The sequence below is a fragment of the Oncorhynchus mykiss genome, chromosome 8 (genome assembly GCF_013265735.2).
Source record: "Oncorhynchus mykiss isolate Arlee chromosome 8, USDA_OmykA_1.1, whole genome shotgun sequence".
NCBI classification, from domain to species: domain Eukaryota; kingdom Metazoa; phylum Chordata; class Actinopteri; order Salmoniformes; family Salmonidae; genus Oncorhynchus; species Oncorhynchus mykiss.
The window spans coordinates 73,656,199-73,669,435 of record NC_048572.1 but is presented as its reverse complement, the minus strand read 5'-3'; the positions used below and the strand labels follow the sequence as shown (position 1 = coordinate 73,669,435).

Genomic DNA, 13,237 nt, shown 5'->3' with positions numbered 1-13,237 from the left:
CAGGCCTATCACTGTTTTGTCATCTGCAAACTTGATAATGGTATTGATAACTCTGTAATGAAAAGCGCTATACAAATTAAATGTATTATTATTTATTATTATTTTGAATGGGACACCTGGTCATCGTGTAGAAGGGTTGTTTAGGTGTTTGGAATGTTAACCTGTTGTTATAGTGTGCCATGTCTGCCCTCACCAGGGTAGGCCTTAATGACCAAACACATTTAGCCACTGATTATAATGCTGTTTAATAAACATGTCAAATATAAGATATAGCTATTGTTATAATGAATGGAGGATAGAGAATGGATTTTATCTAACACAGATGTTGGCTTGGTGAGGTTATAATAGGCAGCGTGTGCCTATAGCCTATGGTAGACTAGCTACACACCGACTGTAGGGCCAGACACCTGCTATGGAACAGAATGCTTTGCCATCAAACAAAATACATCTTTGTATCATGCATTTTCACACACGATAGAAGAGGCCTTGATGGAAAGCGGGGATGAGTTGAGCATGAATGTGTCAGTGTCCCTCAAATTCAAATATTCGACATGTTATTTTTGCTCTCACTGTAGGGGACTGAAGGAACGCATCCAATCCTGCTCAGTGCGTGATGCGCAGCCGTGAGTCATGACCGCAAACATGGCACAATAGCACAGGGGCGGGTTTGTTATACCTAACCTGCATGCGCCCTGCCTATAGGCCTACCGCGTCTACAGCTCCCCTGTTGTCATTGGGCACTTCATATGTCAATCTGAACACCAAACGCAGCGCCTCCTCGCAATTATCGCGGTTGCATAAAAATATATGATTAATCTGTTATAGAGGCGAATTTGGGTTCGTTCGGAATGAGGCTTTGACTCCATCCGAGCAAAACTACCCGAACAAAACATTATTATAGCACAGGACATCACCATTTAACATTTAACCGATGCTCATTTACAGCAGTTGGCGTTGCTTGTATAATCTATAATCGCGTTTCGATCCGGACCTTGGATTGGATCTGCCTGTTGTTCAGATTCAGCACTGGACAGCGACCGATTTTGTCGCTCGGACATTCAAAACGACAAGGAATCCTCGAGAAAGGGTAGGTCTAAATGAGAAATGGCGATAGAAAAATAATAGAATGAATTATGTCGATGTTTTTATTATTAACGTGTTGCCTGTAAACAAAACATAATATTCGTTGCAACGTGTATCATTTGGTGTAGGTTATTTTTCATCTTGATGCATGTAATCTATGGAATGATGTCTACAAATTTGCACGGCTTTATAGATGGCTTTTAGACACAGGACCTCATTCCCCAAATGCCCTTGAAAATAATGGTGTGTGTGGTGTTGCAGGCAAACAACTGCGCAATCCTACTCTGACTGCCTCGCTTTCCCTGTCTCTCCTCAGTCGAATCGACCCTTGCTTGGCTCGGGGCAATGCGCGGCTAGATGACTTCACTACATCAACAAGCACGGTAGCCCTGGACTAAATATATCACCACACCCCCCTACCTTCTCTCTTCCTTCTCTCTCATCTTGAGCGCCTCCCGCCCGCTAGCACCATGGGTAACCGAGGAATGGAGGATTTGATCCCGCTGGTCAATAAACTCCAGGACGCTTTCAGCGGCATCGGTCAGAGCTGCAATCTTGACCTGCCACAAATCGCGGTAGTCGGCGGACAGAGCGCTGGCAAGAGCTCGGTGTTGGAGAACTTCGTTGGCAGGTAGGTTCAACGAGTAGCAGCCAAACACAACACGTCAAATTCATTACTAATACTAGGGCTAGAAATAATCCAATCTCCTGTTAACCTTGGGGATGTCCTGTCACGGCCAATTTATCCTCAGTCGTGTCCATCCCCGTCACGTTTTGTTTTCCCAGAGGACGCACGCGCCGTGGCGTCCCTGATCATCTCGTAGCCAGGAGCTCGAGCTCGTCTCCATCTTATTTTCAACGCACATTCCTATTGCATTGCAGGCTATATGACAGGGGAGCCGGTATTTGGGTTACCGCAACACCCTCGGGATTTCAGCCCCATCCAACCTGTTTCATTCCTTGAAATATCAATTTCTTCAGTAGCTCTACCATTTAAACAGAGACAACATTTGTTTTCAATCACTTTAAACAAATCCATGTCTCTATTTGTAAACTGTACATACATAATGTCTATAGGCCTACAGTATTGGGTTGAAATATAACATGTCCACCCACCACCTGCATAAAGGTTGCTTTAGAACCCGAGATGTCTGCTGTGGTCTCCTGGTTCCAATAGGATTTCTAGTCATTACAGCATAAACTGTATCAATACTGTATCAATACTGCCTATCTCACTGCTGTGACACAACTGACTATCCCTTTCTTATTTCTGTCAAACAAATGTGATTCATAGGCTGTTGTTGCTTCAGAGTGAATGAAGGACGTAAACCTCTGTAGACGAAAGCATCTTTAGGTGAAGAGTAATTATTTGTCCATCCTTTTGCCTCTTGGTTTATTTCAAGACATCGATTTACCAATGAATGGATTGAAACTGTAATGCGAGACTGAATTGAATCAAGGCTGAATCATCTGGTTGAGTATTATATTACCAATTATCATTTGTCCCAAGACAAATGTGGGTGACAGATAGCCTAGCGGTAAGAGAGTTGGGCCAGTAACCAAAAGGTCTCTAGTTTGAATCCAAAATAGACTAGGTGGGGAAAAATCTGTCAATGTGTCATTGAGCAAGGCACTTAAGCCAGATTGCTCCAGGGTCGCCGTTGATAATGGCAGACCCTGGCCGTAACCCCACTCTCTGAGGGTGTCTCAGGGGGAGTTGGGTAATGCAAATACACATTTCCAATTCACACATGGGTATAATACATGCTTTTACATGTGTGAAATAGGACAAATACAAGTGCCTACATTATTATAAGACAGATCCTCTGTGTCCTCTGTACTGTAGTTGATTAAAGGTATTTCGGATGTGGGTGTCTCAGAGAGTGAATGATTTTGTCTGTAAAATAAGTAATGAAATGACTGTTGTAAGGACTGTTGGATATACAGTACATATACCTGTCACCACTCTTCTCTCATCTCATTACATTGATATGATCAAGTCACTTCTGCTGTCAATCGTGAAGAAGAGTTTCCTTCGATTTTGTTCACTGTGGGATGAATTGGTACTGTACATTATGACACAGTGTGGCCCTTGAATGTGGTTTGTACATAAACAGATGCCATTGGAAAGAGACAGAGGATGTTAAAGAGTAATCTGACAAGTCAGACAACTGTTTCTGAAATATGACCTATGTCTACAAATATTTACAGACAAACGTGAATGGTAAAGACTGGTAATTGACGCTATGTATAGAAGATGTTTCTGCTATCGCCAGGGTTGTATTCATTAGTGCACACCGTAGCAAAACGTGTTTCTTATTGGCCAAGATTCCGGAGTCCCTCCCTGTTTGTCCGTTTTCTTCCATTTGGTGCCTAGAAAATATGACCCAGGTCTAGATAGATGAGGTGCATGGTTGTTGTCAGCAGCAGCATCAGTCAAAGCTCAGCCGGCCACCCCTGAGACCTGGGATCCAGCTGAGTAATGATCCTGCTGTCCAGGATTGGCTCCCCCACACCGCTGCTGAATGGACACCAGGCTTCTGACTCATCTTTTCTGCTAGCCCATAGATAGAGGGCAATCTCATGATCAATATTCATCTAGCCTAGCCGTTGTTTCAATTGCGTCAGGATTGTAGCGTTCAACTGTGTGATGAGAAATGGCAAGTGACCTAAACAGACATGTAGACAAGTGACATGCATTGTCACTTGTCTACATGAGCCAACATTCACGCACACACACTCAATCTCTCTCTCGTCTGGTAGCAGACTGGTATGTACTGAAGTCAGTTTATTTACAGTACAGTATGTGGTGAATTTTCAAAACTCGTAGTACAAAACTACAAACTGGTCACACTTGTTGCGTCTTACATTTAAAACCTTTCATTGTGCATTTATTTTGTTTGTAGACATATTTCACCACACAACCATTGATCCAAAATATAACTTTACTGTGAAATATAATGAACAACCAGTTCATCTAATAGCAAAAAATGTAAGATACATTTGTAAAAATTGCCCTTTGAATGTAGTATGCAACAGTACTGTAAATGACAGTACATTACTGTTTTCACATTAGGCAATACATTTGCACTTCCCATAAAATGCACTGAACATCACATTTCCAAAATGTCTACCTCATGAGTGACCATTGAAGGCATCTTTCACAATGTTATAAAATGAAAGGTACATCATGTTTAGCAGGCACTAGTTTGCATCAAGCCTATCTTGAGCATTTGGCCACAGGTTCTCATCAAAATTGAAGTAAATATCCTCATTGTTCATGTACCTGGAGAAAAAACAAGCCTGATATAGGTCTGGATTCATCCATGACCTGAAGGAGAGTGGCATGGTCATGGCAATCTTCCCCCTGTATTCTGTTTCACAGAATTGTAGTGGTCCTGTACGTGGCTTAGTTCATTAGTGCATGGCACTAGCCAGAGTTGTTGGTTCGATTCCCACTGGGGTCACATACCAAAATGTGTGGACTGTTGTCACTTTGGATAACAGTGTCAGCTACGTAAATTGCATATATTACAGTACTGTATTGGCAAATGCAATTTTAGTAAAGTACTGTAGCTTCATTTTGGATACATGTTTACTGTATAGGGACTGCATTTCTTTCTTGTTTTGGACTTTCTAGGATATTTGCATATTTGTTTTATATTGTTATTGCATTACTGCATTTTAGGAGCTAGAAACACAAGCATTTCAATGCACCTGCTATAACATTGTCACGATGTTTGTAATAATGGTCGGACCAAGGCGCAGCGTACGTAGAGTTCCACATGATTTATTTAAGAAAGTTAAATTTAGAAAAATCTAAATAATAAAGAATAAACAAACCGTGATGACAATGCAGTGCTAACAGGCAACTAAACATAAACGATATCCCATAACCCACAGGTGGAAAAAATGCAACTCAAGAGACAATGATTACCAGCTGCCTCTAATTCGGAATCAAATCAAATAAAATTGTATTTGTCACATACACATGGTTAGCAGATGTTAATGCGAGTGTAGGGAAATGCTTGTGCTTCTAGTTCCGACAATGCAGTAATCACCAACAAGTAATCTAACCTAACAATTTCACCACAGCTTCCTTATACACACAAGTGTAAAGGGATGAAGAATATGTACATAAAGATATATGAATGAGTGATGGTACAGAACGGCATAGGCAAGATGCAGTAGATGGTATCGAGTACAGTATATACATATGAGATGAGTAATGTAGGGTATGTAAACATTATATTAAGTGGCATTGTTTAAAGTGGCTAGTGATACATGTTTTTGCATGTATGGCGGCAGCCACTCAATGTTAGTGGTGGCTGTTTAACAGTCTGATGGTCTTGAGATAGAAGCTGTTTTTCTGTCTCTCGGTCCCTGCTTTGATGCACCTGTACTGACCTTCTGGATGATATCGGGGTGAACAGGCAGTGGCTCGGGTGGTTGTTGTCCTTGATGATCTTTATGGCCTTCCTGTCACATCGGGTGGTGTAGGGGTCCTGGAGGGCAGGTAGTTTGCCCCCGGTGATGCGTTGTGCAGACCTCACTACCCTCTGGGGAGCCTTACGGTTGTGGGCGGAGCAGTTGCCGTACCAGGCGGTGATACAGCCCGACAGGATGCTCTCGTGCATCTGTAAAAGTTTGTGAGTGCTTTTGGTGACAAGCTGAATTTTTTTAGCCTCCTGAGGTTGAAGAGGCGCTGCTGCGCCATCTTCACCACGCTTTCTGTGTGGGTGGACCAATTCAGTTTGTCCGTGATGTGTACGCCGAGGAACTTAAAACTTTCTACCCTCTCCACTACTGTCCCGTCGATGACCAGGACCAGGACCAGCGTTGAACAGACCTGAGAGCGGGAGCTTCCTGTTTTAGTTTCTGTCTATAGGCTGGAAGCAACAAAATGGAGTCGTGGTCAGCTTTTCCGAAAGGAGGGCGGGGGAGGGCCTTATATGCATCGCGGAAGTTAGAATAACAATGATCCAGGGTTTTACCAGCCCTGGTAGCACAATCGATATGCTGATAGAATTTAGGGAGTCTTGTTTTCAGATTAGCCTTGTTAAAATCCCCAGCTACAATAAATGCAGCCTCAGGATATGTGGTTTCCAGTTTACATAGAGTGAAATAAAGTTCGTTCAGGGCCATCGATGTGTCTGCTTGGGGGGGAATATATGCGGCTGTGATTATAATCGAAGAGAATTCTCTTGGTAGATAATGCCGTTGACATTTGATTGTGAGGAATTCTAAGTCAGGTGAACAGAAGGACTTGAGTTCCTGTATGTTGTTATGATCTCACCACGTCTTGTTAATCATAAGGCATAATACCCCCCCCCCCCCCCCCCCCCCCCCCCCCCCCCCGCCCCTCTTCTTACCAGAAAGATGTTTGTTTCTGTCGGCGCGATGCGTGAAGAAACCAGCTGGCTGTACCGTCTCCGATAGAGTGTCTCGAGTGAGCCATGTTTCCATGAAGCAAAGAACGGTACAGTCTCTGATGCCTCTCTGGAATGCAACCCTTGCTCGGATTTCATCAACCTTGTTGGCAAGAGACTGGACATTGGCGAGTAGTATGCTCGGGAGCGGTGCACGATGTGCCCGTCTCCGGAGCCTGACCAGAAGACCGCTTTGTCTGCCCCTTTTACGGCGTCGTTGTATTGGTTCACCGGCTGGGATCCGATCCATTGTCCCGGGTGGTGGGCAAAACACAGGATCCGCTTCGGGAATGTTGTATTGGTCGTAATGATGGTGAGTTGACGTTGCTCTTATATCCAGTAGTTCCTCCCGACTGTATGTAATAAAACCCATGATTACCTGGGGTACCAATGTAATAAATAACACGTAAAAAAACAAAATACTGCATAGTTTCCTAGGAACGCGAAGCGAGGTGGCCATCTCTGTCGGCCCCGGAAGTATCATACACAAACACCAACATAGAAAATGAAACCTAGAACCCCACATAGAAATAATAAACTAGACTACAACCCCTAGTCCCTCTACCATAGAAAATACAGTCTTTCTATGGTCAGGACGTGACAGTACTCCCACCAAAGGTGCGGACTCCGACCGCAAAACCTGAAACATAAAAGGGAGGGTTGGGGGGGGTGTCTAGTGTCGGTGGCGGTTCTGGTGCGGGGCAAAGTACCCGCTCATCCGCCAGCATCGGGGGCGGCTCTGGTGCGGGACGAAGTATCCGCTCATCCTGCGGATCCAGCCATGGACCCAGGCTGAACACTGTGCCTGGACTAGACCTAGATGCTGGGGAAGGCTCCTGCCTTGGAGCGGGACACCATGTCTGGACTGGACATCGGCCCAGGGGAAAGCTACCGCCACGGAGCGGGACTGGACGCTGTGCCTGGACTTGGCACCAATGCCGAAGAAGACTCTGGCCTTGGAGCTGGACTGGACGCCGTGTTTAGACTGGGCATCGGCGCAGGGGAAGGCTCCGGCTAGGGAGCTGGAGGTTCCGGACCATGGACTGTCTCAGGAGGTTCCGGACCGTGGACCGTCTCAGGAGGTTCCTGACTGTGGACCGTCTCAGGAGGTTCCGGACTGGGAACCGTTGCCGGAAGCTCTGGACTGGGAACTGTCGCCAGTAGCTCTGGACCTGGCACCGTCGCCGGAAGCTCTGGACTGGCGAGGCGCACTGGAGGCCTGATGCGTGGGGCCAGCATAGGTGGCGAGTGCGAGGAGCAGGCACAAGACGTACCTGACTGGGAAGGCACACTTGAGGGAGAGTGCGAGGAGCAGGAACAGGACGTACCGGACTGGGAAGGCACACTTGAGGGAGTGGGTTGAGGAGCAAGCACAGGACGTACTGGGCTGTGGAGGCGCACTGGAGGTCTGGAGCGTAGAGCTGGCACAATATGTCCTGGACAAATGACAACCTTCGCACGGCAAGTGCAGGGAGCTGGCACAGGACGTACCGGGCTGCGGAGGGGCACTGGAGACACGGTGCGTAGAACCGGCACACATTGTACCGGAACATTAACACACTTTGCACGGCAAGTGCGAGGAGCTCGCACCGGACGTACTGGGCTGTGAAGACGCACTGGAGACCTGGTGCGTATAGCCGGCATCAATTGTACCGGAACTTTAACACACTTCTTAGGACCAGTATGGGGAGCTGACTCAGGTGGCACTAAACTGACAACACGTTCCTTTGGGCAAATGCCGTGCATTCTCCACCAACTCAACAACTTTCCCATTTCTCTCTCCTCCAAATTCTCCCTCTTCTCTCAGACTGGCTCTGGTTCACTCCTTGGCTCCACCGACTGCTCCCCCCCCAAAACATTTTTTCTTGGGTTCTCTGTGGCCTTCCTCCCCGACGTCGTCGCTGTCCTCTCATGCTCCTAGGCGACTCCCGCCAAGGAAGGTGATCCTGTCCTGCCAGGATTTCCTCCCAAGTCCAGGATCCCTTCCCATCCAGGATCTCTTCCCAAGTCCAGGATACTTCCTCCTCCTGGGCACGCTGCTTGGTCCGTTGTTGATGGGATATTCTGTCACGATGTTCGTAATAATGGTCAGACCAAGGCGCAGCGTACGTAGATTTCCACATTAATTATTAAAGAAAGTGAAACTTAGAAAAAACAAAACAATAAAGAATAAACGAACCGTGACGAAAATGCAGTGCTAACAGGAAACTAAACATAAACAATATCCCATAACCCACAGGTGGAAAAAATGCAACTTAAATATGATCCCCAATTAGAGACAACGATTACCAGCTGCCTCTAATTGGGAATCATACACAAACACCAACATAGAAAATTGAACCTAGAACCCCACATAGAAATAATAAACTAGACTAAAACCCCTAGTCATGCCCTGACCTACTGTACCATAGAAAAGACAGGCTTTCTATGGTCAGGACGTGACAAACATCTGCTAATCTGTGTACGTGACCAATAAACGTTGGTTTGTTACATACAGTACATCTCTGATCTTGTCAATATCGGATTTAAAAAAAAATGTACTGTGAAGTAAAATCATAACTATCAAGGCACAAGGCGAGACCCAGATGCAGACGCAGGAGGCAGATGGTTAGTCTTACTGTAACGGTTTTCTTGGTGAGAAGGAGAGTCGGACCAAAATGCGGCGTGTCTATTGCAATCCATGTTTAATGAAGTAACACACTAAACACTAACACTACCAAAACAATAAACTTAACGAAAACCGAAAACAGCCTATACTTGTGTAACCTAACACAGAACAATGACATCAGGACACTAAGGACAATCACCCACGACAAACTCAAAGAATATGGCTGCCTAAATATGGTTCCCAATCAGAGACAACGATAAACACCTGCCTCTGATTGAGAACCACTTCAGACAGCCATAGACTTAGCTAGAACACCCCACTAGCTACAATCCCCATACAAACACACCACATACAAAAACCCATGCCACACCCTGGCCTGACCAAATAAATAAAGATAAACACAAAATACTTTGACCAGGGTGTGACAGAACCCCCCCCCCTAAGGTGCGGACTCCCGAACGCACCTCAAAACAATAGGGAGGGTCCGGGTGGGCGTCTGTCCATGGTGGCGGCTCCGGCGCGGGACGTGGACCCCACTCAATCAATGTCTTAGTCCCTTCTCCTCGCGTCCCTGGATAGTCCACCCTCGCCGCCGACCATGGCCTAGTAGTCCTCACACAGAACCCCACTGGACTGAGGAGCAGATCGGGACTGAGGGGCAGCTCGGGACTGAGGCAGCTCGGGACTGAGGGGAAGCTCAGGAGTGAGAGGAAGCTCAGGAGTGAGAGGAAGCTCAGGAGTGAGAGGAAGCTCAGGCAGGTTGACGAATCTACCAGATCCTGGCTGGCTGGCGGTTTCGGCAGATCCTGGCTGACTGGCAGATCCTGGCTGACTGGCAGATCCTGGTCGACTGGCAGATCTGGAAGAGTCTGGTCGACTGGCAGATCTGGAAGAGTCTGGTCGACTGGCAGATCTGGAAGAGTCTGGTCGACTAGCAGATCTGGAAGAGTCTGGTCGACTGGCAGATCTGGAAGAGTCTGGTCGACTAGCAGATCTGGAAGAGTCTGGTCGACTGGCAGATCTGGAAGAGTCTGGTCGACTGGCAGATCTGGAAGAGTCTGGTCGACTGGCAGATCTGGGAGAGTCTGGTCGACTGGCAGATCTGGGAGAGTCTGGTCGACTGGCAGATCTGGGAGAGTCTGGTCGACTGGCAGCTCTGGCTGCTCCATGCTGACTGGCTGCTCCATGATGACTGGCAGCTCTGGCTGCTCCATGCTGACTGGCTGCTCCATGCTGACTGGCAGCTCTGGCTGCTCCATGCTGACTGGCTGCTCCATGCTGACTGGCAGCTCTGGCTGCTCCATGCTGACTGGCTGCTCTGGCTGCTCCATGCTGACTGGCTGCTCCATGCTGACTGGCTGCTCCATGCTGACTGGCAGCCCTGGCTGCTCCATGCTGACTGGCGGCCCTGGCTGCTCCATGCTGACTGGCGGCCCTGGCTGCTCCATGCTGACTGGCGGCCCTGGCTGCTCCATACTGACTGGCGGCCCTGGCTGCTCCATGCTAACTGGCAGCTCTGGCGGCTCCTTGCAGACTGGCAGCTCTGGCGGCTCCTTGCAGACTGGCAGCTTTGGCGGCATCCTGCAGACAGGCAGCTCTGGCGGCTCCTTGCAGACTGGCAGCTCCTTGCAGACTGGCAGCTCCTTGCAGACTGGCAGCTCCTTGCAGACTGGCAGCTCCTTGCAGACTGGCAGCTCTATGCTAACTGGTAGCTCTATGCTAACTGGCAGCTCTATGCTAACTGGCAGTTCTGAACAGGCGGGAGACTCCGGCAGCGCTGTAGAGAAGGAAGGCTCTAACAGCGCTAAACAGGCGGGAGACTCCGACAGCGCTGGAGAGGAGGAAGGCTCTGGCAGCGCTGGACAGGCGAGGCGCACTAGAGGCCTGATGCGTGGTGCTGGCACTGGTGGTACTGGGCCGAGGACACGCACAGGAAGCCTGGTGCGGGGAGCTGCTACCGGAGGGCTGGGGTGTGGAGGTGGTACTGGGTAGACCGGACCGTGCAGGCGCACTGGAGCTCTTGAGCACCGAGCCTGCCCAACCTTACCTGGTTGAATGCTCACGGTCGCCCTGCCAGTGCGGCGAGGTGGAATAGCCCGCACTGGGCTATGCAGGCGAACCGGAGACACCGAGCGCAAGGCTGGTGCCATGTAAGCCGGCCCAAGGAGACGCACTGGGGACCAGCTGCGCAGAGCCGGCTTCATGGCATTAGGCTCGACGCTCAATCTAGCCCGGCCGACACGCGGAGCTGGAATATACCGCACCGGGCTATGCACCCGCACTGGAGACACCGTGCGCACCACTGCATAACACGGTGCCTGTCCGGTCTCTCTAGCCCCCCGGTAAGCACAGGGAGTCTGCCCAGGTCTCCTACCTGGCGTAGCCATACTCCCTGTTAGCCCCCCCCCAAGAAATTTTTGGGGCTGCCTCTCAGGCTTCCATCCGCTACGTCGAGCTGCCTCCTCATATCTGCGCCTCTCAGCTTTCGCCGCCTCCAGTTCTTCCTTGGGGCGGCAATATTCTCCAGGCTGAGCCCAGGGTCCTTTACCGTCCAGTTCTTCCTCCCATGTCCATTTCTCCAGGTGGTGCAGCCTCTCCCACTGCAGCTGCTGCTGCTCCTGCTGCTGCTGCCTCTGTTCCTTCTCCTGCTGCACCTTGGTGCGGCTACACTCCCCTGGTTTAGCCCAGGGTCCTCTCCCGTCAAGGATTTCCTCCTATGTCCAGAAATCCTTATTGCGCATCTCCTCGCGCTGCTCCTGCCTGTTGACACGCTGCTTGGTCCTTTTGTGGTGGGTGATTCTGTAACGGTTTTCTTGGTGAGAAGGAGAGTCGGACCAAAATGCGGCGTGTCTATTGCAATCCATGTTTAATGAAGTAACACACTAAACACTAACACTACCAAAACAATAAACTTAACGAAAACCGAAAACAGCCTATACTTGTGTAACCTAACACAGAACAATGACATCAGGACACTAAGGACAATCACCCACGACAAACTCAAAGAATATGGCTGCCTAAATATGGTTCCCAATCAGAGACAACGATAAACACCTGCCTCTGATTGAGAACCACTTCAGACAGCCATAGACTTAGCTAGAACACCCCACTAGCTACAATCCCCATACATACACACCACATACAAAAACCCATGCCACACCCTGGCCTGACCAAATAAATAAAGATAAACACAAAATACTTTGACCAGGGTGTGACACTTACAATGTTTAATAATACAAAGGGGTAGGCAAGAGAATGGTCATGGACAGGCAGAAAGTCAAATCCAGATCAGAGTCTGGGAGGTACATAGTGGCAGACAGGCTCGTGGTCAGAATGGTCAGGCAGGCGGGTACAGAGTCCAGAAACAGGCAAGGGTCAAAACCGGGAGGAGTAGAAAAAGGAGAATAGCAAAAGGAGTACGGGAAAAAACGCTTGTTGACTTGACTAAACATACAAGACGAACTGGCACAGAGAGACAGGAAACACGAGGATAAATACTCTGGAGAAAATAAGCAACACCTGGAGGGGGTGGAGACAATCACAAGAACAGGTGAAACAGATCAGGGTGTGACAATAACAGTCATCACCATAGTAGTACATTCTGGTGTATATCATACTTTTTATGTTTGTACTTCACAGACATACATTTTTATTATGTAGTTCTCAAAATCTGTAGTAGACAAACCAGTTTACATGTCAAATCTACAGGTTTACCAAAGGGTTAAGTGATCATCGATTAAAAGCAGTCAGATTAAGTAATAGTAAAATGTATTTAAACAAAAGAGAAGAGAATCACTTCAAAGTAATGTGAGCATTGCAGTGTGGAAGGCAATTACTTTATATGAACATGTACCGTAACTTTCAGAAAGCATTCAGACCCCTTGACTAAAATTTATTAAACTGTTTTTTTACTTCATCAATCTACACACAATATTCCATAATGACAAAGCAAAAACAGGTTTTAAGACATTTAAAAATGGAAATATCACATTAAAAACATTTTTTGACTAGGTAGGGCAGCTAATAAAAACACATTCTTATTTACAATGACGGACTAACCTCGCCAAACCCTGACGAATGCTGGGCCAATTGTGCGCCACCATATGGGACTCCCGAT

General features: G+C 47.8%; 1 protein-coding gene across 2 annotated transcripts in view; it reads left to right on the top strand.

Moving 5' to 3' along the window:
* The first annotated feature begins 758 nt into the window (after nucleotides 1–758).
* LOC110530525 (dynamin-3) overlaps nucleotides 759–13,237 on the top strand; it is a 49,460-nt gene continuing 36,981 nt past the window's right edge. Inside the window, exons 1-2 of one of the 2 annotated variants that reach the window (XM_036986181.1) lie at nucleotides 759–1,087; nucleotides 1,400–1,714. In XM_036986181.1, coding sequence (XP_036842076.1) covers nucleotides 1,554–1,714 — 161 coding nt within the window. In that variant the 5' untranslated portion in view covers nucleotides 759–1,087; nucleotides 1,400–1,553. Of the gene's footprint in view, nucleotides 1,088–1,344; nucleotides 1,715–13,237 lie in introns of both variants that reach the window. The other variant, XM_036986182.1, reaches the window with a different exon arrangement.